This window comes from Engraulis encrasicolus, chromosome 16, assembly GCF_034702125.1.
Source record: "Engraulis encrasicolus isolate BLACKSEA-1 chromosome 16, IST_EnEncr_1.0, whole genome shotgun sequence".
Taxonomy (NCBI): domain Eukaryota; kingdom Metazoa; phylum Chordata; class Actinopteri; order Clupeiformes; family Engraulidae; genus Engraulis; species Engraulis encrasicolus.
Window position 1 is genome coordinate 1,994,483 of NC_085872.1, and position 23,898 is coordinate 2,018,380.

The window sequence follows — 23,898 nt, forward strand, 5'->3', positions numbered from 1 at the left end:
AGCAATCTGTTGGTGCTTTTTTTCTCCAAATTTTAAGACATACAAAATGACCATCAATCATCAATAATCGGCCTTTGTGTGGTTCTTTACAAGGTTTTACCTTGTGGGGATTCAATGATCAGGAGAACAGAGATAAATCACCTTAGAACTGTACGGGAAGAGCTAGGCAATCATCTCAAGGCAGCTGCGAACTCAATCACTAGGAAAACTAATTGGAAAGAACACTTACTACCACAGAGGATTAAACTCCTGCGGTGCATGGAGCCCATTCTCGGGGAAAATCAACTAATGCTTCGTGGTGCCACTACGATATAGCCTCATTTTTTGTAGTTGGGCAACGCGCGCTGTCGTCGAGAGTGGGTGAGAGAGAGCGAGTGAGAGAGAGAGACCACCCGAGCAGCGTGCCTGCATTCCGGGAGGGGAGCGCTGTCGTTGTGTCAGCTTCATGCCATGTCTCCCTTCCTCCAACATTATCCCTAACCTTAACCATAAACCTAACCCTAACCCTAAGCTTAACCCTAAACTTAACCCTAACCTTAACCCTAACCCTAAACTTAACCCTAAACTTAACCGTAAATCACTTGTTTGAAATGTTTGATTACCGTTGTTTCCAGTTAGCCTTCAGTCGCGCTTGATTGTTGATGTCCGTCTGCATTATTCTTCCCCCCAGAACCAAACTACCCCAATTGTCAGTTCCCCCTTTCGTCGCCCAACCACGAGAAACGAGGCTGTTCGTAAAGGCACCACGAGGCTTAAAGTTGATTTCTTCTGTTTTTCTCGCAAAGACTTCACAAATGGCCCGAGTTACTGTTGGTGCATGTCTTGTACCCCTGCTTCTGGGGGAACCTGTGCAGGCTCACTTGAGGTTTGCCAATGAACATCAAACTGGATTATGAGGATATGATTGGGAGGTGTAGTCAAATGACACCAAAATCAAACTGTTTGGCATTAACACAATCAAATGTGTTTTGAGGAAGAGAAATGCTGCGTATGATCCCAAGAACACCCTCCTCGCCATCATCCGTGAAAGTGGGTAACATTATGTTTTGAAGTTGTTTCTCTGGCCAAGGCACGGCAGGACAACTTCACATTGTCAACACATGGATGGAGGGAGACATGTAAACATACAATGCTGAGTGCCATCCTCCTTCCCATCACCACTAGACTGAAAGTGGGTCATGGATGGGCCAACAATAGGCCCCTATAATAATCCACAACATAGGCCTACAGCCAAAGTGTTAATTTCAAAAGCAGTGTTCATTTCACACCAGATGTTATGGGAGGCTCTCCTTTCAAAAAGTTCAACTTTTGTTACATCTGTCCGCAGAACATTTACTCAGAAGCTTTGCATGTGTTGTCAATATGTTTTTTTTAGCAAATTTGAGACAAGCCTTGATACTCTCCTTGTCAGAGGTGGCTTTGGCCTTAGAACTCTGACATGCATCCAATGTGTGCCTTGTCTCTTTCTCATGGTTGAATCATGAACACTTCCATTGCGTGCTGTAATTAACACCTCCAGTTGTTAAGATGTTGTTCTGTGTTCCTTTTTGAACTTTTGGATCCACCCTCACTGTCTTCTTGGGGTAATTTTAGTGTGACAGACAGTCATAGAAATGTTCACCACTACATGGATAATGGCTCTCATCATGGTTTGCAGATGCCCCAATGATTTAGAAATGACTTTGTAACCTTTTACAGTCTGAGACATGTCAATTATTTTTTTATGATTATCTGCTCCTGAATGCTGATGGATCACAGTGTGATGTCATGGGTTCGATATGACCTAGTCATTGTCAAACAGGTTTATGCAAACTATCTCTTGATTTGAAAGGCAGCCAGTAGCAGCCAGACTTGGGCAGCTGTGAAATATAACTCAGTTGTCCAAAATAATATGATTACTCACATAGGCCTACCTCCTCATTTAACAAGGGGACAATCTCTTTTTCACTTTTTCATGCAGGTTTTATGGCATTATTCTCTTAACAAATGAAATAATCACAGAAACACTGCATTTTATGTTTGCTTGGGTCATCCTTGTTTAATGCTTACATTTGTTTGGTGATTTGAAATTGTTAAGTGTGCCAAATGTGCAAAAAAGTAGGCTACCAAATCAGAAGGGGGGCAAAAACGCACGGTACTGTATATATGCCATGTTGATGGCATGCAGCTCCAAGTCATCTGAGTCCCACTATCATGATTGACTTTAAGCAGGGGACACTTTTCTTTGTGCAGATCACTTTTTTGCCACCACCCATGCTTGACACCATCTAAAGCCAATTTTCATTTTAATTGGCCATAAGAGGTTAACATTCACAGGACAGCAAGGCATAAGTAAGTACACCCTTGCATTCAATAGGCGTTGACCCTCCTTTAGATAATCTCAGATATTTCTTGTAGTTGCAAATCAGATGGACAAAACACTCAGGATGACTCGTCTCCCTTTTCTTTACAAAAGTGCCCCTCTTCAGCAATGTTTCTGGGATGTCTGGAGTGAATAGCTTTCTTGAGGTCATGCCATATCATCTCAGTTGGTTTTTGTCAGGGCTTTGACTGGGGTATTCCAGAATGTGCATTTTATCATTATGAAGCCATGCATTCCAAAGTCGATTTGCTTCTAAAATATGGGTTGTTGCCCTGCTTCAGTACCCATTCTCTTGTGCGGTTCAACTGTGTGACGGACTGCCTCAAGTTTTTCTGTAAAATGTATCTCAGTTAACTGGGAGTCCATTGTTCTACTGAATAGAAAACTGACAAGGGCCTGAGAAATCAAGGTAGGCATGTAATTATAGCCTGGCGATGCCATCCTTGTACTCCACCCAAAGAGTTTGGAGTAAACAGTCGCTTTTTAATATAATTATACTCCTGTCGTACTTAATAATGGAGATGGGGTTTGGTGAGGGTGTGGTTGTTCAGTTTTCCTTCACACATGGCATTGTGCGTTTCCCGGCGTAAACAATTCAACTTTGGTCTACAGAGTATTTAGAAATAATTATGTGAAGCATATTAATGCTTTTTCACAAAACTCAAAAGGTGCAGCATTTTATTATTACTATTACTATTATCTTTTTTTTGTTTTTGTTTTTTTAACAGAAACCACATTATTTTTGGAGGTAGAATGAACCCAATTCTTGTTGATCATCAGCTGACTGTAAGAATAATTATAATCTCTGTATTAATAATGGTTATTAACATCACTAAAAAATCTCTTTTGTACAGTCCTGTATAAATTCAATTGTTCAGTGCGAGACCTTTTAGAACACTGAACTGAAAGATGATAGGCCAACTGAAATACTGAACTGAAGAAGTGCTCTCGTCCTGAAATTTGACAGCACATGTTAGAAATAGGAAAAGCTATGTTTGGCAACTGTCACCTATGTCAATTGTGAAATAAAAACTCTTGCTTTTGCTAAACTCGGGGTGAGTTAAGATCGATTTGCTAAGAGACAGAGCTCGTTCTCTGAAAAGCGCTCCACTCTTGCTCGCCCTTTGGCCAAAGCGTAAAATCTTACTTCTGGTGTCCGTGTCTGTTCATTGCAATTGTATACAAGTCTAATTTCCTTGACACTGACCCACTGATTATTTTTAACCTCATTAAGGACTTGTAGCTAAGAGCTTTTAGAGATTCATAAAAATCAAAATCTCTTGATCATCTTATAAGAAATATTTTAAGCGAGGCATGATGCACATCAATGTCTCGATCAAGACATAATTCTTAACTGGTGTGCATTTCCCACTGGACAGAGCAGCAACACCTTGCTGAGCAAATGACTTTGAAATCCCTAAGACTGGGTGAGATTAAAAATAATCATAGTGGGTCAGCTGAAGAGTCTGATTTTCCTGCAAATCACAAGAAGGTACAGACAGTCTGCTTGAACTAATTCTACCTAAACATGTACATGTTATCATATTTTTATTGACCATAAGATGTAAACATTCTCAAGAGAGGGAGGCATAAGTAAGTAGGCTACACCCTTGGCTAAGGATCCTTCAAAAGCTAATTAGAGATATTCAGATAAACAAGACCCCATTGAAAACCTCTGGAATGTGACTACGAGGAAGCTGAATGGTTACAAGCCATCATCCCAAGCTCAGCTACTGGAATTCTTGCACCAGGCCTTAACGTCATCCAAAGACTGGGGGAAAGCCATCAAAACACATGAAGGCTGTGATTAAAAATATGGCATATTCCACAAAATATTGATTTCAGAACTCTTTCTGAATTAAATCATTACTATTATATTGTTTTAAAGTGAATATCCTCTTGTTCTCTTTGCCTTTTTTTGAGGTCTAAAAACATTGAATCTTGTGTGTTATTTTGACCATTTGTCATTTTATGACATTTTATAATCTTAAATTCAGAGGAAACGCCAGTAGTTTATAGAACGAAACAGCAATGCTCATTTAACTCAAACACATGCCCATAGGGAGTAAAATCAGCGAAACTGATCAATTTGAAGTGGTCTCTCGAAGTGGATTTTTTCCCACCATAGCTGATTTCAGAATCTGTCATTGTGCAAGCTGAGTCTGCCATGGACGCATGTACATACAGACATGCATACCAACACAGGGGGAGAGAATTTAATTAATGCAAGTCTGACAATATTCGCTTCATGCACATTTTAATTATCAGTGGAGGACACTACATATTTGATGAAAACAATAAAAAGTCAGACAGTATGATTAAGCAGGGGAGGTGCAAGACAGTAGACCAATTACTTATCTTATTTCATTGGAATCAAGGAATGACTTAAAAAAAGTGATTATAATGCAATCAAACAAACTCAAACGAACTGATTGAAACAATGGTGCATAATATATAAAGGGGAAATAAGCTCTTCAAAATTGCATGCAAGCAAATATATTATATATTGTAAAATGCATAGTACCACTCTATACAAATTTGACAGTCTCCATCATTAAATTATATTAGGCACTGAAGAAATTTAGAACATGAATATGCACTACACTTACATTTCCATATCTCTTCTCAAATTTCCTGGTATTTTGTGTATACAGGGAACCGTGAAAAATAGAAAACAATTCAATGTTCAAACAGTCATTTTTTAACTTTGACCTAAGGTTTTTTAAACAATGAATGCGGATCAAAAGATCACAATGGCACTGAAATAATGACAAGAGTTAGCCTGGTGCTTCTACAACATTTTAAACCAGTAATGTACAACATAGCATTTATGGCACAGCTGGTCTATGTCAGAATAAGCCTAATGAGGACCACACGACTCCAACAGAAGGGTTGGGGAACACTGTGCTGTGCCTAGTGACTTGCTCATGGTAGTGGTGCACAATTGCTGTAGCATGGTACAACAACAATAGAAGATAATGTTGCCATATGCAATTTCATGTTACTTTTACAATTTACTCCTTTTAGTGTGCAGTTTCTACAGTGTCTTGTAAAATTTCTTGTTACCAAGACTTTGCTGGGCCTACTTCCATTTGTATTTTACCTGTCTGATACTGGTCACTGTAAATAGGAAAATCTATTGCAAAAATATTCATACATACACAATGGAGATGTGCATTTGATAACACAATAATCAATTACATGACTGTAATTTTGGCACTGAATGAAATTAGCTGCGCAAAATCAGGATACAGTATTTCAGAGGGAAGCCTCAGACAAATCACTATGTGTCACAGCTCAGTTGCAGTTGGTAAAGCTATAGTTCTACCTGTATAAAAGTTCTGGTCCTTTTTAAAATATTTTTTTGTTTGGTGCTGTATGTGTAATTAACCATTTCACACTAACAATGACAGAATTATTTGTTCTCATTGTTCACCTGTCAGGAATGACTGGTGTTTGTTCCCATGTTCAACCGCAATCATTTTAAAAAGCCATAAGAATATTACAACAGGCTTAGTAGCCTATCCTACTAAGACGCATGAACAGTGTGACGTGTGCCATGTGCGTTACACCCCTTTTTGGGGGAAAACTTTAAGGGAAAAGCCAATGCAAGTCAATTGGTGGTGTTGGGAAAGAATAAACGAAAGACAGGGACTTGAAGACTAGCGTTGTTCACGCTCAACATGCCGAAGACGTGTTGTGTTGTTGACTGTTCAAATAATATAGCCAAACAGCCGTGGCTGAAGAATGAAGTCCAGTTGGAGTGCTTCTTGGAACTGTCTAGTTTTTTAAGATGGTGCTCTTTGGTGGCAGGCTTCGTTGATTTAAAAAATGTTTTAGAAATACCAAGGCACTCATCTTCTTTGTAATTAAAATGCCTTTATTTTGTTGAGTATAGCATGATTAAAATACTTCGACACGTTTCGGCATGAAGCCTTCGTCAGGAAGTGAGCCGCTCATTTTAATCATGCTATACCCAACAAAATAAAGGCATTTTAATTACAAAGATGAGTGGCATTTCTAAAACATTTTTGAAAGCCGTGGCTGAAGCATGGACTGTGCTAATTTCGGCTAGCCGATATAGCATGCAAGTTAATAAGACATTCGGTTTGTTCTCCCCCAAAAAGGGGGATAACGCACATTCACGAGCAAAGTACCCGGATGGCCGTTCATGCGTATTGGGCAATCTTAACATTTAGCTGTGAAAAAACGGACATATTTGGTGCACTTTGTAAAATAAGAACAGTAAAAGATTCAGATGATCAACGGACTTAAGAGCATATTCAAAAACGGAAGCATCAGAAATGCGAAACCCTTTGTAGTATGCATATGTTGGCCTTTGTATAGGTGGTACGCAGAGTCTAGGCATATCCATTTACAGAAAACAATTAAAACACAGTCTTAGGCCTGGGGAAATGACTGAATTCAGGGGTGATGAATGTCCACGAATCTCTAAGCCCAGATGGTCAGTAAGTCCTGCGGGTGGCATAATCTAACACCATGCTGGCAGCTCCCAGCAGTGCCGGCTCCTCAAGGTCCGAAGTGAGCACTTGGATGTCCCGCGCAGAGCTCAGGGCACGTTGGGTGATGATCTGTTGCACAGGGTTTTCATAGAAGGCGGCCAATACCCCCGACAGAATTACCATGGATGGGTTCACCATGTGGAGGATGTTCACAATACCAACACCCAACGCTAAGCCAGCTAAGGAAAGGAAACAGAGGTCGTCACAAGTGCATGAGCAACATATAAGCATACACGGGACGAGTCCAGAGTGACACAACATTAGACACATACCTGTTCTCAAAACGGCATCCGCTTTAGGGTTCCCCAAACGAGCTGCATTAATCAGGTGAATGGCACTAACTTGTTCTTCTTTTTTCAAAGACAGTCCCTCAGTGAACAACAGGTCTTCTGCATGGACATACACAATCACTAGTTATAGTCATCAGCATTAGAGGCTGGTCTGCCAACTTGAAATATTTTGAGTCATTCCAGCTGGGATCAGCAAATGGTGTCCGCTCAACCCCCGCAGAATTGTCTGGAACAAAATCTATGTAATACACCCAACCGATCATATCCAACATTTCAGATCTCTGCATTGCATACTTTTCCACGAAAAAAAAATCTGATAACGAAGTGTCTGCCTCCCCTGGGTTCTGGTATCATTGTCTGAACATTTTCTATTAGTACCAGGTGCATTACTTTTTCAGGGCTATTACTTTACACCTTAATATTTGAAATTAATTTTAAGTGGTTTCAGGTGTCCATAGCAGCCTACATTTTCAATGTACGTTATGACCGTAAACTCCGTAAATGGTTTGACATGTCTTTCACATCCTGTGATATCAGCCGATACATTGGTTCGCCGTGTTTGTAAACACGATGTTGTGAGGAGGGGCAAGGCACTGGCAGCCAACCACGTGACTTAATTTTTTGACCGACAACGGTTTCCAACAATCAGAGGTTGAGTTGAGCGCAGTTAGTTTCACGCAGTCAGGAGAAAAATAAAATGTAGAACCCATGTATAGAGCCTGATAGGTGTTGGATCTGATGGGGTTTAGTGGGGATTTTTTCTGAAATTTGCTGATTCCAGGTGGAATGACCCATTTGTTGATCTGCGTGCATGAGTACAGACTTTGATCCTCACCGTCATTTAGCCTCTTGGCCTCTCTTTGCAGCGCCATTCCAGATGCATACGCCTCAATGCAGCCACGGCTGCCACACATACACTCTGGTCCATCCAGGGACACCATAATATGGCCAAGCTCAGCTGCACAGAATGTGCTTCCATGTATCAACTCATTGTGTTGCACAATCCCCCCACCAATACCTGTTCAGACAAATAGGGACACAGTTAAACAACCAAAGTCTAACTCATTGAAATTTCAACTTTGATGAATTTCAGAATATTTACTACAATAATATGTAGATTTTTGGGGGGGCGACCAATTAAATACAATTGATTTTACATTTTTGACGCTTGCCTTTAAAGCTTAATACGCTTTTGCTGCATCTTAAATAACACAAAGCTAACGCCCAAGACCACTCTCACAATCCAAATCCGTGCAAGATATTTCCCACCACATATTACCGTAAATCCCATCCCCTGCCAGTTAATCTATTTTTGAAAACTTTCAAACTTTACCCTTTTATTGAATTGTGTATTTTGGATGAACAATCCATATCCTAAACAGTCATATAATCTGAATGAACATTTATCCCTTTTTGTTTTGGCAAAACAGAATGCTACAAATTGGTAACGATCCCTTCATGAGAGAGTAACTCAGTGCTGGGGAGCTTAATGTCTCAAGGGCTGTTTACGGGCCGTCTTATCCCACCACCGTCATGAATGAAAACCGTTCCTCACCCCAGGAGTAACTAATGGCACAGCAATGATATTTGACAAGACATCGTACTGTACCTGTTCCTGTGATGATGGTGACAAAGTTCTCCACACCCTTTCCATGGCCAAACTTTCGTTCAGCCAACGCAGCACAGTTTCCGTCATTATCCACCCACACAGGCAGATGCAGTGCATTGGAAATGGGTGTGCGTATATCCACAGAGCTCCACTCTTGAATCAGCTTTGTGGAGTGTAGCACCACACCCTCTTTGGGGTTGACTCGGCCACCGGTTGATACTCCTAAAAGACATGAGAATGCAGAAGTACTTTCTTATATCGTACCACTTATCAGCTGTCTACATATTTCAAGGCGTTTCCTGCAAGAATAAAAAGACCAGGCCATTTAAACGCATTCTTGACTTAGACATCCATTGGTCTTTTAATGCAAGGAACTTCTGTCTGTCTCCGTTTCTTTGTTGCACATGTGAGTGTTGAACCACTTAGCTGATTCATCACTCGAGTTATCGCTGTTGTTTTCAATAACTTACAATGTATTCCTGGAAAAAAATCAAGTTTTGAAAAATATAGTCCCTTTACATATATTAATAAAAGTTGATAGGCAGAAAACATCAACATCTCTAGTCAAAAATGCCTAGTGAATATGAAAAATATGTTAATGTTCACATTTCAATTGCCAAAAGACAGCCCAGCTCACACATGGTAATGCAATTTCCCCAGTGTGTATGAAGAAAGAAACAACAGACAAGACAAAGAGCTTTTTTGTGAAAATATCTCATTGAAAGGCAACCCACCAACTCCGAGGACTCTGCAGTTCAAACGCACAGCATCGGCTAAGGCCTCCTTGCACATATGAAGGATAAGATCTATTCTCTCTTCATAGGTCTTTGGGTTTGACTGGGTATACTTCTTCACTATTTTACCCTGTTTCACGTGAGAAAAAGGAAAATAGTCAGGTTTGCATCAGTCAGAAATGCTGCTCCAGCAATTAACAAGACTTACAACCATTCACGTCTTTAAAAAGGTGTAAAAACAAGAAAAAGATCAAAACATTTTTCCAATTTCCAAATTTCCCCAAATTATTTCCCGTAATAGAAACACGGGGGGCTGTTCCACCATGTTCCCATTCTGAAACATATTATTCTATGATCTGGGATGAGTTGAGGTGTACCTCTCTGGGCTGCGCTTCCAAAAACACTTAAAGTGATACTGTCCCATTTTTGGAAATAAACTAATTTTACACTTCGCCTTGAGTTAAATAATAAGGTTTTACCGTCCTCCTATACTTTCAACCGTTCTCTGGGTTTGGCCGTGCAAATTTGACCTCCAAGCTAGCAGTTAACATTGAGTCCTATGAGACCAGTTAGCCGCCAGCTGGTCTGCACCCTTAGCACAGTGCTAGTTACTTAATTAGTTAAGTAGCCTAACACAGAGACATTTCCCATAACACTCTGGATTCTCATGAATATGTATTTCTCTCCTTACCTGCAGATTTCTAAAACTTTGACGAAGACTATGAAGTGCAGTGATGTGTTATTACTCTTCATTACAGTGCGAATAGAAAATTTGGGGTAACTACACTTGGGTCGTGTAACTACTGTACTCATACAAGCAATTTTAAATAGGAATTACATGGGAGACTTTGGTCACTTCTAACTTCATCCGTTTTAAATGCCAAGCTGAGCTAATCTAAATGCTTACAAAGTAGCACTGCATACCAGACTGATTGAGAGCACAAAGACCAGAGAGGTACACATCAGTTTGTCTCAGTTTAGAGAAGAACATAGTTCAGTAAGGGAAACAAGGTGGACTGTCCCTTAAATTATGTCATTCACATTCACCAGTCTGATAACCGCTTCTTCAAACAGGCTGATTAAGAAGTCCTTCAATCACACCTTCCTTTTTAGCATGCACAAAATTATTTTGCAGATACCATTTTATCAACCTTGAGCATTGTAGTACCTGACAGTCAGCTTGGCTTGAGGCAAGTTCAGAAGTGGGCACCTACAGCATTGAGTCATATGTAAGGTGCTTTGTTACGCTACTTCAGATGACCTTGAAGAGCTTTTGACTAGTATTACGTATATCCAGAATATATAAATATAACATCTTACCACCATGCTGACAATGGCAACACGCAGGTTTGTGCCTCCAAGATCCACAGCAAGGGCACTCTGTGTCTCCAGAATGTGGTCAATATCCTGAGAAATGCAATCCTTCACTGCAGGGAAGCAAAAACTCTTTTGAAGTGGCTCATCCAGGTTGATGGACTGAAGAAATTTCAGGATACGTGGAACTGCATTGCCATCACCATATATCTTAGAACTGGGGGGGAAATAAAGCATACACATAAAAGGAGCACTAGGAAACTTGGACTCCTACTCTTGGCTCCCTAAATGAAAAACACTATTTTGACATATTTTTGCCCTTCCCCGTCATGCTGTGGGGTTTCTGCCCACAGATTATGAAAAGAGTCAAGATAGTCTATGTTCTTATGTAAATGGATTATTTAAGCACCGGCTTCCCAATCGGGAAACACATAAGGAAAGATCACTGTACATACCCGGGGTATCGCTTTCCAAACTGCAGTTCTAAGGCATGGTAGATTTTATTTTGTGTGTCTGCATCTCTGACATGGAGGACATTTTCCCCTATGGAACAACCGTGCATCATGAACACTTAGTTGGGCAACAACAATATCACAAATAACTGAACAAAGAGCCAAGTTACAGAGCAAATTTACACTTCACGTGACACACTCTTCAGTAGCCTCAACGCACCTGTCTCTCGGCCTGTCTGCCTGGTGCCCAGGTTGATGACTGGTGTGCCAAACGCTCCTGCCTCTCGTACACCACAGCTGCTGTTGCCAATCATGCAGCCTGCATGGGCCACCAACTGGATGAACTGCTCGAAGGGCACATGCTTCACAGCCCGGAAGTTAGGATGCTGCTCAATACCTTTCTTGCGCATCACACGTACCATCTCCTTACTACCTGAAAATAAGACAAAGGTTATCTTAGAAACGATTATGCCTACAACAAACATTTAACCACATGTTTTTGTAGCATTTTAGCAGTACATGCAGTGTAGTGTTTCATAAACAAAGATATTTGGTGCACATTCACATCATCAATGGAATAGTCAACAATGTTTGCATACTGAACCATGTTCTTCTCCGATCTGAGGCGAGATCATGCAAAGCTCTCTGGCGTTTATACGAGCCAGCAATCAGTCTGTTGCACCGTGCTATTCACCGGCACCGTGCTATCAGCATTTAGCTAGCCATTGAGTGCCAAACGGGGCTGCACATTTGCCATATTTAAGAACAATTGTATGATTAGTTACACAATCCAAGTGTACATTTTTAAAAACATTTCAGTTTTCTATGCAGATTTTAAAAATGGCGATGATATAGTCAAGCCTGCTTAGTCTGAGACCAAGACCAAAGGGTATCGAGACCAGGACTCAAGTACTACAGCACTACTGTCCATGTGTGTGAATGTGTGTGTGTTAAACTTGAACTAGAAATGCACTCAGAGAGTGCAGACCTCCGCCAAGGAAGCTGTTTGATAGAACATTTGACTATGTTACCCCCTAATTTTTTTCACAAAATCTTTCTGCCTTGTTTTTGTGAAGTTAGAAACTGTAATGTCAAAATTCGCCCCGTCTCGCAATGGTAAAATGACTGGATCCGGATCGTGATGTAGATCACCACCAAAATTTAAGGACTTGATCCTCATGTCATTTCCAAAGAATCCACAAAATCTTATCAAAATCCTTCATCTTAACTTTTTGAGTTATCCTGCTGACAGACAGACAGACAAACCAACGTGACTGAAAACATAACTTCCTTGGTGGAGGCAATTATCCAATTTCACACCAGGTTAGTTTAGTCAGACTACTCAAGTGCCTGGAACAAATAAATGTTAAATGCATCTTTAAGAATGAAAATTGGAGTTCAATGTAATGCAAGAAATTGACTCTCTTAACACTGCAAACTACAGGATGAAATAATAATTTATCCTTACCAGCATCAATATTAGGGAAAAGAATCAATGTCCGCTTGTTGAATGAAATAAGAGCATCAAGCATCAACTCATAGATCTTTATGGAATTTTTAATGTCGGTGGTCACGGGATGCTGCAATGCTACGATGTAATCTTGCTCCTTGACACAATCCCCTGTTCAGAACAACAACAAAACATGTGAAATAAGTCTGAGTGAGTTTTCATCAACACTGTTAAGTCCTGACACAAATGTACTGACAAGTTAATGAGGCCTAGATAGAAAAGATGTGTGCTATATCCTCAGACATGAAAAGGGAGAGTCCATTTTGCGACTTTGACAGGGAATATTGTTTTTTGTGTTGTTTGCTTTTTTAACCCGTTTGTTAGCAACATTACACAAAAATACTGATGGGATTCTTTTTGTGCAAAGATGGCCAATGGCTTTCTTTTTTCCATTATAACTGTCAAACGTGGGTCCTACTCACTTCAAACTAATGTGAAAATGCCTCAGTTTCTATTTTTAAGATATACCGTAGCCCCATCTATCACGATAGTGAATAAAATAGGGTTCCCTTCTGTCCGTTAACAACATACTGTTAACCCAGTAACTTTTGGGCAAAATTTTAATAAGGTCAAAGCAAACTACTGAGGCTGGTAAACTACCAGTTAGCCCATTCCAGACATACCCAGCCAAGCTTTGATGATGTCGGCATAGTCATCACGTTGATGTGCTGTTAAAAGTTTGTCGTAAGAGGGGCATCCAGCCAGTAGAATACGGGAATGGTCCTCGCACATGGCAATAAGGTGACGCTCAGCACTGCGTGTGCAGCAAGCATGGTAGTGTGCCAACTTGGATATAGCATGTCGAATGGAATCATCTATAGTGCCGCTTACCTACAAACAGAAGACAGTAATTTGTTTGACTGTAGAAGAAGGCATATTCTACTTAAAGGACCACTTCAATCAATTTCAATATGCTGTCGCATTGCTCACGCTACCCTTGGCTTGTCACTACCCGGTGATGCCACAATTTCCGGCTCAGCCCTTTCCGAGATTTGAGCTATTCTAATGGGGGCAGCTTTTGTTTACATTTTAAAAATTCTTAGAATTTTTAGAATTCTTAGAATAAAACATAGGCCTACTCCAAATATTTTTCCAAAAGCTATCACTGTTTGCTAGTTGTCTGCTGATGTTGCATAACCTTTTGGATGTTTTTGGGAGTAAATCAAGATGTTTTTTTTAAATGTAAACAAACACCTTCCCCATTACAACGACCAGGATCTCAGAAAAGGCTGAAGTAAAAAACGCAGGTACTGACAAGTCTAGGGTAGTGTGAACTGAACATTACAACTGCATGTTGAAATTTATCCTTTAATAAGTTATCCTTTAATAAAGATGAGTAGAGTCAAGGGTACATTTAGGATTTGCAATATTCCATAATTTAGTGAAAGTTAGATATGTCAAAAAGATGTGAAGATGTCAAGAAAATGCAATCATTTCATAATTCCTGTTTGACAGTCTAGGGAGAATAGGAACAGGCTTAATCTTGCATCTGGACGCTTGCTGCTTTGATCAACCATAGTCCTGTTTCCATTGTCTTTTTCCTCTGTTGCATAGACACCAAGCACCAGGAACGAAGGTCTCATATACACAAAGACTCTTCAAGCTACAGGTTACTCCTAGCAGGTGAGTTTAGTATAAATGCTTCAAAAGAATGGCTGCATTAGTCCAAGAAACGTAAGAAGGGGTTCTAAAAAAAATACAGACAAATACAGAAAGTGACATTCCAAATCTCTTCACATGCATCTCTTTCCATCACTCACCTCTCCTCCCTCTAAATGCAAAATGCGAATGTTCATAAGGGCTGCAGCAGTAGCCAGGGCCAAAGCATCAAATCGATCACCGTGGACGATCAGCACGTCAGGGCTGAGTCTCTGCAGGACATCTGGCAGCTTGACAAGTGCGAGACCAACCGACTCCACCATAGCCGCTTCATCCTCCCCTCGCACAATGGTATGCAACTTGGAGCCAATGTCAAATTCATCTTGTTCGATCATACGGAATGTGTTTCTGTAGGAAAATGCGAAGCATTTTTACCATTGTTGGCAACATAACAACAAGTAGTTGAATATTAAACATAACAGTGGTGTGGTGCTTACACTGTCATAAGTGAACTGGACGGCTCCTATAAATGTGTGCACAAAATGTTTCACTACCTCATGTCACAAGCTACTTGAGCGACAAAAACGGACAGAATTATTTAGTACCTGCATTTTATCAGGTCACTGATCAGTTTCCTTCATTTAACTGCAGGCAATACGGTCATTATTAAGTAGTGTTAGCCTGATAAACCAGCCTAAATGTGAGTGATTTAGTCTGGTCCCGATGAACGATACATCCGAAGATTGTTGATGAGAACAACCTGTTGTTTTTCAACCCGTGCCTGTGCCTATAGGTCGGCGCTCTGACCAATCAGCGATCTTTCTCGTTGATGTGCTTTCCCAACGTTGCGAGCTTCGTCGTCACTCTCTCAAAACCCCACCCGCTTTGATTCAAAACAAATTCAAAACAAATCTCTGCGTTGTGATTGGTTTGCCAGACTCAGGGCACAGTGTTCATAATGTTCGACCGATGCGAGGCTAGACGACCACTCGCAGCCGAAAGTTTTCGCCGTCAAGCGGGTTGCGCTTGTTTACTAGGCTAAAGTAGTGTTGCTTTCTAGCTCAGTTAACTTGGTATTTTTTACACAAACTGCAAAGGCAAGGCACTGGTATCCTTATTTGAAATACCAAGTCCGTTTTTTTACTTGCAGAAAATGCAAGCATGGAGAAATTTGAGTCTGCCGATGTGCGTTTACATTTGGTGGAGAAATTAGGCTACTATACAGTCGTCAGACTGTAGGCATTGTGCCACGAGTGTATAAAGGATACATTGTTTGTTACCTAGGCCTAATAATTCAGTCACTGTAGCTTATACACACTAGAAAGAAAGCATTGATATTGTATTTAACACAGTACTGACCAGCCTTTTGCTCTTGCAAACTACCGGGCGGCACAGTGCTGCCACGAGAACAAGGAAGTAGCTGAGATGACCAATCACAGCGCCTTTTGTCTGCCGCGTAGTCAGGATTTTTTGGAGGCGCGCGACAATGCTCGCAGCCCCTCTGCGTGGGGGTAATGGTTGCCCCCAGAGGCAGATTTGGCACACCCTGTGGCTATGCGTTGGAGGCATAAATTAGGCTTTCCTGCACCAACATGGACTGAAAGACCACTACTTTCAGGAGAATATTGCCATTTTTAACAAAAGTGTACAAGGAAAAAGGCCATACTTTTTGGAGATATGTCCTATGGTCTGATGAAACTAAAATTTAACGGTTGGCCATAATGACCACTTTTATGTGTGGAGGAGAAGGGGGGACGCTTGCAAGCCAGAGAACATTCCAACATGGGGTTGGCATTTCAATTCATCCACTAGTAAGTTGAAACTTGGCTACGAATCGGTCTAACAATGAGCCAAAGAAACTGCCAAGCTGGTTAAAAATGTTTTCTGGACAACAAAGTGAATGTTTTAGAATGACAAAGCCTTGAGCTAAATCCTATCGGGCATTTATAGGCAGAGCTGAAACGGTATGTGTGCAAAAGGCAGCCTACAAACATGGCCCATTTATACTAGTTCTGTCAGACGGCTTGGCCAACATTCCTGCCGACAACTGTGAAAAGCTTGTGCAAGGATATGCAAAAAAATTTACCACAGCGTTTGATACAGTAAAGCAATTAGACCAAATACTATCGAAATGTATAGCACGTAGGAGAAGTGGGAAAAAAAACATTGTAAAAAGCTATCTTATTAATGTGGAGATAATGTTGGTACATTTTGGTAGAGTATGTATTTTTTGTAGTAGCTCACCTCCATTCATTTCATTACATCTGACACGAAAGTGTCTCTATGTGTATGACAAATAAACATCCTTGTATCCAGAATTCATGCTGCTCCTTCACAAAATGTCATGAGTACTGTCCACCACCATCATTTTGAAGTATTCATTATGTCTGGGAAAATGTAATTTTCCATATTAAAGGTGGATCTTCTCTGCGTCAGCCATTTTTAATTTCTTTGGTGGCAAAACATACTGTACTTTGGTCAAACCACTTAAGTATTAGTAATTAATATTTATATTAATTAATATTTATAACATGACCAAATTTGGGAAAGGGCAGCATAGTTGCAATGAGCAGCATAGTTGCAATGCCTTCTCTCAAGGATTCAAGGATTCAAGGATATTTATTTGTCATGTACATAGAGACACTTTCGTGTCACTTGTAATGAAATGCATGGCCGTTGCAAAACAAGTGTGCAGAAGAAGGGTGAAGAAGAAATAAAATAAAAAATAAAAATAAAAGGTGTGTGTGTGTGTGTGTGTGTGTGTGTGTGTGTGTGTGTGTGTGTGTGTGTGTGTGTGTGTGTTCAATCAAAGTAATTAGGAGGAATTCAGTAAGCAAATGGCATGAGGAAAAAAGCTCTTTCTCAGTCTTTCAGTTCTAGCTCTGTGACAGCACAGTCGCCTTCCAGATCTCAGTTTTTTAAATAGTACATATCCTGGGTGTGACTGGTCTTTGAGAATGTTATGGGCCCTAGATAGCACTCTCTTTGTGTATATGTCTTTCACGGCAGGCAGAGGTTGACGAATACAGCGCTCAGCAGAGCGCACTATCCTTTGTAGTTCTTTCTGTTCACGCACTGTGGCGTTTCCGTACCAGGTGATGATGGACCCAGTTAAGATGAGATGTTAAGATTCTCTGGCCACCATCCTACATACTCTACCGTTAACCAATCACTTTAGACATCAAAAAAATCAATCTGATTTTAATGCCAAGGCTGTGAGGAAAATAAGGATCAGTTGCCTACAGTGCATGCAAACTTCTGATTTCAACGGCATATTCAACTCAGGCTATTTATCAGCTTACCCGTAATCATCAATAAGGTGAGATCCCAATACCACCACTTCCAGCTCAAAGACATCTTGGTTGGCCTTCATGCCAAACATTATGGGCGCCAGTTTGGAGTAGTCGGCGCGGTTGCAGGTTGCCACGCACACCTTAAGTTTCCGTTTTCCACTATTTTCCATCTTCTCTACTTGCTCTCTCGCCCTTTGAATGTTCAGGTAATACGCCTCCTGTAATAGAGACAAGAGACACCATGTGTAAATGACAGTAGAAAAGAGGTCTCTTACTCGTGCCAGAGGATGGCACAGGTTGTACAGGTTTCGATAAAATCAAGAGACGATGCGGGTTTACTATGGGTGTGTAGGATGTTGGTCAATAGAGATAAGAAGACGTGTACTTTGAGGTATTTTCATTGAGGTCGTGTGCACACATGGTTGGCAATCATACTGGTGGTTGTTAACGCTTGCCTTCAAGTTGAAATCTCAACTGGTGCAACCGGTTGCTGAATATGTAACATGACTGACTGATTACTAAATTATGTCCTTTTTCATTTTAATATTTAAAAAAAAAAACCTTATTTACATTGCTTATTTACATCGCACACTTTCAGCGGTAATCAGCCTTTCATTATGTTATATGAACAATAACATGAAACATACCAAATACATTTTCATAACCCTGATGGAGGCTTTTAAAACAATGTATTGAGACTTTTCAGAATTCTTCACAGTACAACTTCTCATTACCACTGACCCATGGCCTGAAATAAAAAAAAGATTACATTTAAAGCAACAAAACTGAATGTAACTCTAGCCGACATTTCTCCTGTGCCACAGCTCTAACCACAGAGGAGCTCTATGGAAATGAGGCTCCATTGAACAGGGGTCTGTAGTAGAGGTTAGTGCTCACAGCGCAGCAGTGTCCTAGCATAAGATACACAGCAGGTATCTATGCAAGCCTGAGTTCACCATGCGGGAGGGTAACCAGGCCGTGGACAATACTTACATGAGTGCTCCACTCATGGAGGTGCTGAGGCATGAAAACAAAGAACAAATACTTCAAAACCGTAAACTATGGAACAGTGTTTTGAGTACACTCACAGTGGTCATCAGGACCATTTTGTCATTGTCAGATTGCTATAAATCATCTTCATAATCACTATAAATGGATGCTTTTAAAGAGGCCATATTATACTCTTTTTAAGTGTAGGTATATATAGGCTTTAAAAATCTGACCACCAAGGTGATTTAAAAACACTGACAGATTTTAGCATTGTATATCAAACGACATATCACACATCAAACTACAATTGAAGATTCGATAACATCCAATAATGGTTTCATAGACCTTCCTGCATGTATTAGTAGAGCAAACACTGTAAGTATGACATATTGTGTCTTGCACCAAAATCTTCTCATTCAGTCATAGAAAGCAAATGAAAGTGTTTTTTGTTGTGGGTTTTATTACAGCAGTGCAGACCCATATGACAATGCAGAAATGTGTTTGGATAGTATGACCCCTCTAATACTCAACAATATACTATATTTCTCATTTTGGCATGTCGATGGATACCTTTGATTATAGTTTGCCAAAAGAAAGTAGAAATTTCTGTCCACAACGCCGAGGTCCTGACAATCATTGATGGAGGACATAATTCCCTAGTGTGTGTTTTTGGGAGACATGTTGACATAAAGGCTGAGTCTCCCAGTGAAACGGAATTGTTACAGGAACTACAGCAATGTAAGTATTTGCCTTTCAACAAAGAATGGATCAGATAAGACAAGTTAAATACGGATCAGAGCTGGTGTCTTATCAGCAATAAAAGGGTGGTCATTAAACAGACAATTATTTCTGTGAAACACTTGTGTTCAAGACCATCACAATGCAAGTCAGTATTGTTGAAGAGAGTGGGAATGAAAATGGGGCTTTCTCAGAGCCAAAAGAACAACTTATTTGTTTATTTGTTGGATCCCCATTAGCCATGGCGATACCACAGTTATTCTGGCTGGGGTCGACTTATTCAATAAAGTCAGTTAATCAAAGTTATGTCGTTAAAAGTTGCAAATGAAGATTTAAAAAGGAATCAATCTAACATTATATTACAGTGTATAGATGATATAAGATGATTGCATCTTTTTTGTGATCTTCAATTTACTCCTTTTTACTCCAATTTACTGCTGCCTTTTGGTCTTGGGTGTTGGTCACCCTTGTCATCTGTTAAGTATGCTGCCATGCTATGTGGTACAACACATAATTATTTTTCATGCCAAAGGCAGGTTAGGACTGGTATCATGCTAAGAACTATGGGACAGTGTCAAAACCACATTTGGATAATTTGCGCTTATGTCGTGTCTGCCATAGCTACTCACAAAACTGAGCTAAACCTAAATACTGAGCTACAGAGTGGAGATCCCAGAATCTTTCCTAGTAGGGGTCATCAAAACATCTGGAAACAGCCTCATGCTGATTGAACAAACAGGAGGTTGTGGTTACACAATGAGTTCAAATAGTCACTGAAGGGTATTCTTTGGGGCCAGGTTTAAACAAAAATCTACAGCCTATATAAGTGGTTCTCAACCCTTTAGGAAAAAACGCCCCCTTGGCCGCATCATATGCCTCCTAATGCCACATTGACCTCACCATACGCCTGCCAACGCCCTCCTTATTATTAAATAAAATGGTCAAATGCCCCCCAATGGTAACTAAGCACTGCTCTCAGCTGTATACTTCTCAATGCCCCCCTCGGACTACCCAACGGCCCCTGTGGTGCTGTAGAGCCCCCGTTGAGAACCCCTAGTCTATAGATTTGAACTGGCTTGACTGGATGTCTTGGCTTTCAATTCATCACATGAATATGCCCAGTTCAACTGCTTATAAGAAATTAGATAACAATGACAAAAGTATACACAAAAAAGAGCACATAATAGGATGCAGGAAGCAACATTAATAGAAATTCGATTCGCTGACAATATTGCATGACCAATCCACTAGAAACAACTAAACACACCTTTTCAGCAGATTTCTTGAAGCCTGCGGTAAACATTCTACAACAATCAACAACCTCTGTGAAATTCCCATTGCAAGTGCATAGCTAGACTTCATGTAAGACATAGCATCACAAGACTACAGCTGAGCTCCGGCAACAGGATGGGGGGCAGGGATCGACAAGACGATATGATGCAGACAAAATGAACCCAAAAAATAGATAGCAGATCACTTACATGTGGATTACGCCCTTCAGTACCAGGGAACATGTTTTGCCCTCTGACCTGTAAGCAACCGTTTTCCTCCAATACACCTTACAGAATTTTATCTGCTTCCTCCCTCACTCCAAGTCCCTCGTTCTTCACCCGGCTCATGCAGTCTTTTTTAGAGCAGCGGTACGATTACCACTTCCGCTTTGCCTCACAAAAGCAACACACCCCCCTAACTCAGAGGACGGAGGAGGGCAGGACAAAAGCATTTGTCATTGGCAGTCTGGCAGCTACAGATCCCTCCCACTCAGCATCCACTTGGAGGCTGGAGTAAGTGATGGCGGGGGAGGGCTACGACACACACTCACACTCCAATCCTCCATCCGGACAAGGCTGTAGCCTCTCAACCTCACTGATGCCTCCAACAGACGGACCACACATGTATATTAATATGATATGCATGTTATGTGTTTACTTGTGCACTTAATGTAAGGCTGTAGTGACATCAGTAACCCAGCTGTAGGAAAGTGGCTGCACTTGCTGCTGCATCTGATTGGTTAAAATCAAAACTTTATGCTTAGATCATGCTCTGGGGATCACAATGATCAGCAAAGTCGTTCTACATAATGCTCAAACAGGGCCCATATTATATCTCTTTAAAACAAAATACATGTGGCTGTGTAAATGTGCAAGTGCTCATTTCATGCTAAGATCAATACTTTGCGATTTACATGAAGGGGATAGGGTGGGTGGCACTAGTAAACGAGTGAGTGAGTGAGTGAGTGAGTGAGTGAGTGAGTGAGTGAGTGAGAGAGAGAGAGAGAGAGAGAGAGAGAGAGAGAGAGAGAGAGAGAGAGAGAGAGAAACACACACACACACACACACACACACACACACACACACACACACACACACACACACACACACACACACACACACACTATAACACTAATTGCACACATGTACACATATAACATAATTGAGGGAGGGTAGACTGGGATTGGGCAGCTTTGTGTATGTATTGTCTGTTGCCTTCACGATTCACAGCTAGTTGCACTCATAGAGAGACAAACGAACCAGACATTAGTTTGACACATCCCATTTTCACTATGGGTAGTCATTTAGGGCAGCTTGTAACTCTGATACGGGAAAGCAGACCACCTGCAGGCTACATTTTAATGTGAGAAGATTTTAAACGTCATAACCCAAGGAGGTCTACATAAGTAACCATATCACTTTGACTTAAATTATACAAGAGGCTCAAGTGATAACTGATCTTCATAACTCCGGGTCTGTTTTTCAAGACGTGTGTCTTTACACACACCGAAGGAGTTATCATTTAACTAGGTCCAAGGCAGTACATTGACTGAAGTCTGCTAACACACAATTTTGATGTAATTGTAAAGACCTAATAATCACGACTTGCATATTTCTATGAGACCCCAAACAGACTAAAAACGATTGCGGAAGTAATGCTAGCTAGCAACACCCATTACATGCTCTGATGGATGATGAACAAGGCTACATAGAGCTAATAACTAGATGTTTTACAGGGTATGTTAGCACTCACTCGACATAACTCGCACTACTTTTTAGTGTGGGCAGAGGGACACGTTCCTATTGCCTGCTTTCACCCGTTCCTACGGAGAAAGTTTATAATATTATGGGCAGAAGTGTATGCACACAAAGTAGCAAGAACCACTCGCCGTGCCATTGATCGTTGTGCCCATTACACGTCTATGATTGTTGACCAAGTTAGCCAGCTAGAGCCTAGAACGACTTGTTCACATGGAACATGCTAAGGTAGGCGCTAGCAGTGTTCGCATACGTACCTCAGGCTATTGGGTCCTGGTACATCTACAATGTTCAATGTAAAGACGATTGTGAACTTCGGATGCTATTCTGGTGCAGTTGATCTCTCCACTCCATTCGCGAACTAGTTCTACTACAGTAGTTCAGTTCAGCCCTGGCAGCACAGTACAAGACCTACTAAACTTCGCGAGTCGCTACGACTCCAGGGACTGACTGACTGCAGAGCCGCAGATCCAAAAGATGCGTCCCACAGCACAGGTTTGTCCACGTATGCCTAGCTCTAGTCACCAGAGGAGTCTCACGCGCACCGAGGTTACTTTTTTCATCAATGTCTAAAATTTAGTTCATAGTAGGCTAGTGTTAATAATTTGTCTCACGGGTGTTTTTTTTTTTTTTGTCAAAGGTCATTTTGGAAACGGCAGATTTGTTCAATTCTGACAATCGACTCGTCTTCAGGCGGTTTTTTTTCCAGACATAGCACAAAGACAAGACCACTTAACGTAGGCTATTAATTACAGACTATTGAGGAGTGGGAGACAGTGTTGGGAACATCAAACATATTTAGGCTCTAGACGATTTTTTAGGACAAAATCACTAAAATGTATCATAGGCCTATTCTAAAAATCCAGACTGGTGTATGGCCTATAAATACTGCAAGTACACTTAAATAATAATAATAATAGGCCTAATAATAATAATAATAATAATAATAATAATAATAATAATAACTTTGGAACTTCCTCTGAAACCCAAGATTGCATTGGTCAATATGAGCAGAATAATTGCACTCTGATGCATTAATGACTTGACCTCCAACGCTTCCAACAAAAGTGATTTTAATAGGCTATCAAAAGTACTTAAAAACTTATGTAATATGGTGAGGGTGTTTTGTTTCACCAAAGTTCCTGTCCAGTCAAAAAACCTTTTGGAATATCATAGAATGTCATTGTTTTCGTTTTCATTGTTTCCTTACCCATTACATGTTCCTGGGGTATTGGGGTAAGGTTAGAAGGGACAGGTATGTGAAGGGACATGTATGTGAACTTTTTGGCCTATGTTTACTTCAATTCAATGCAATAGTAGCTCCCATGGAACAGGTTTGGGTGTAGGGTGTATAGAGGGTGTAATGTATTGTCTATGAATTCATTCCATACTGACTTTTTTCATTTGCATTGTGTGCATACTGTATTTGTTGCTTCTTATACCACTGTGTGTGTG

The 23,898-nt window shown here is 40.6% G+C and overlaps 1 protein-coding gene across 3 annotated transcripts; it reads right to left on the bottom strand.

The window, feature by feature from the left end:
• Positions 1–4,602: 4,602 nt before the first annotated feature.
• Positions 4,603–22,948, bottom strand: gne (glucosamine (UDP-N-acetyl)-2-epimerase/N-acetylmannosamine kinase). Of its 3 annotated transcripts, none has more exons than XM_063218238.1 (14): positions 22,701–22,948; positions 17,696–17,904; positions 14,555–14,801; positions 13,418–13,625; positions 12,753–12,905; positions 11,505–11,717; positions 11,288–11,375; positions 10,839–11,049; positions 10,687–10,728; positions 9,519–9,648; positions 8,785–9,006; positions 8,011–8,193; positions 7,158–7,274; positions 4,603–7,064 (listed from the first exon to the last, which is right to left on the bottom strand). In XM_063218238.1, the coding sequence occupies exons 2-14, from the start codon at positions 17,854–17,856 to the stop codon at positions 6,829–6,831; spliced, it is 2,211 nt and encodes a 736-aa protein (XP_063074308.1). In that variant the 5' UTR covers positions 17,857–17,904; positions 22,701–22,948; the 3' UTR covers positions 4,603–6,828. The 3 variants fall into 3 exon arrangements, with proteins under 3 accessions (XP_063074308.1, XP_063074306.1, XP_063074307.1); XM_063218236.1 differs by lacking the exon at positions 22,701–22,948 and adding an exon at positions 20,896–21,509; XM_063218237.1 differs by lacking the exons at positions 10,687–10,728; positions 22,701–22,948 and adding an exon at positions 20,896–21,508.
• Positions 22,949–23,898: the final 950 nt, after the last annotated feature.

Coding starts and splice junctions, on each gene's coding strand:
- gne (XM_063218236.1), bottom strand. CDS start 20,928: ATGTTCCCTGGTACTGAAGGGCGTAATCCACAT. Junction 14,802..17,695: donor CACCTTATTGATGATTACGG/GTAAGCTGATAA, acceptor ATTTTCCTACAG/AAACACATTCCGTATGATCG. Junction 9,007..9,518: donor CTGCAGAGTCCTCGGAGTTG/GTGGGTTGCCTT, acceptor CATGTCTTTTAG/GAGTATCAACCGGTGGCCGA.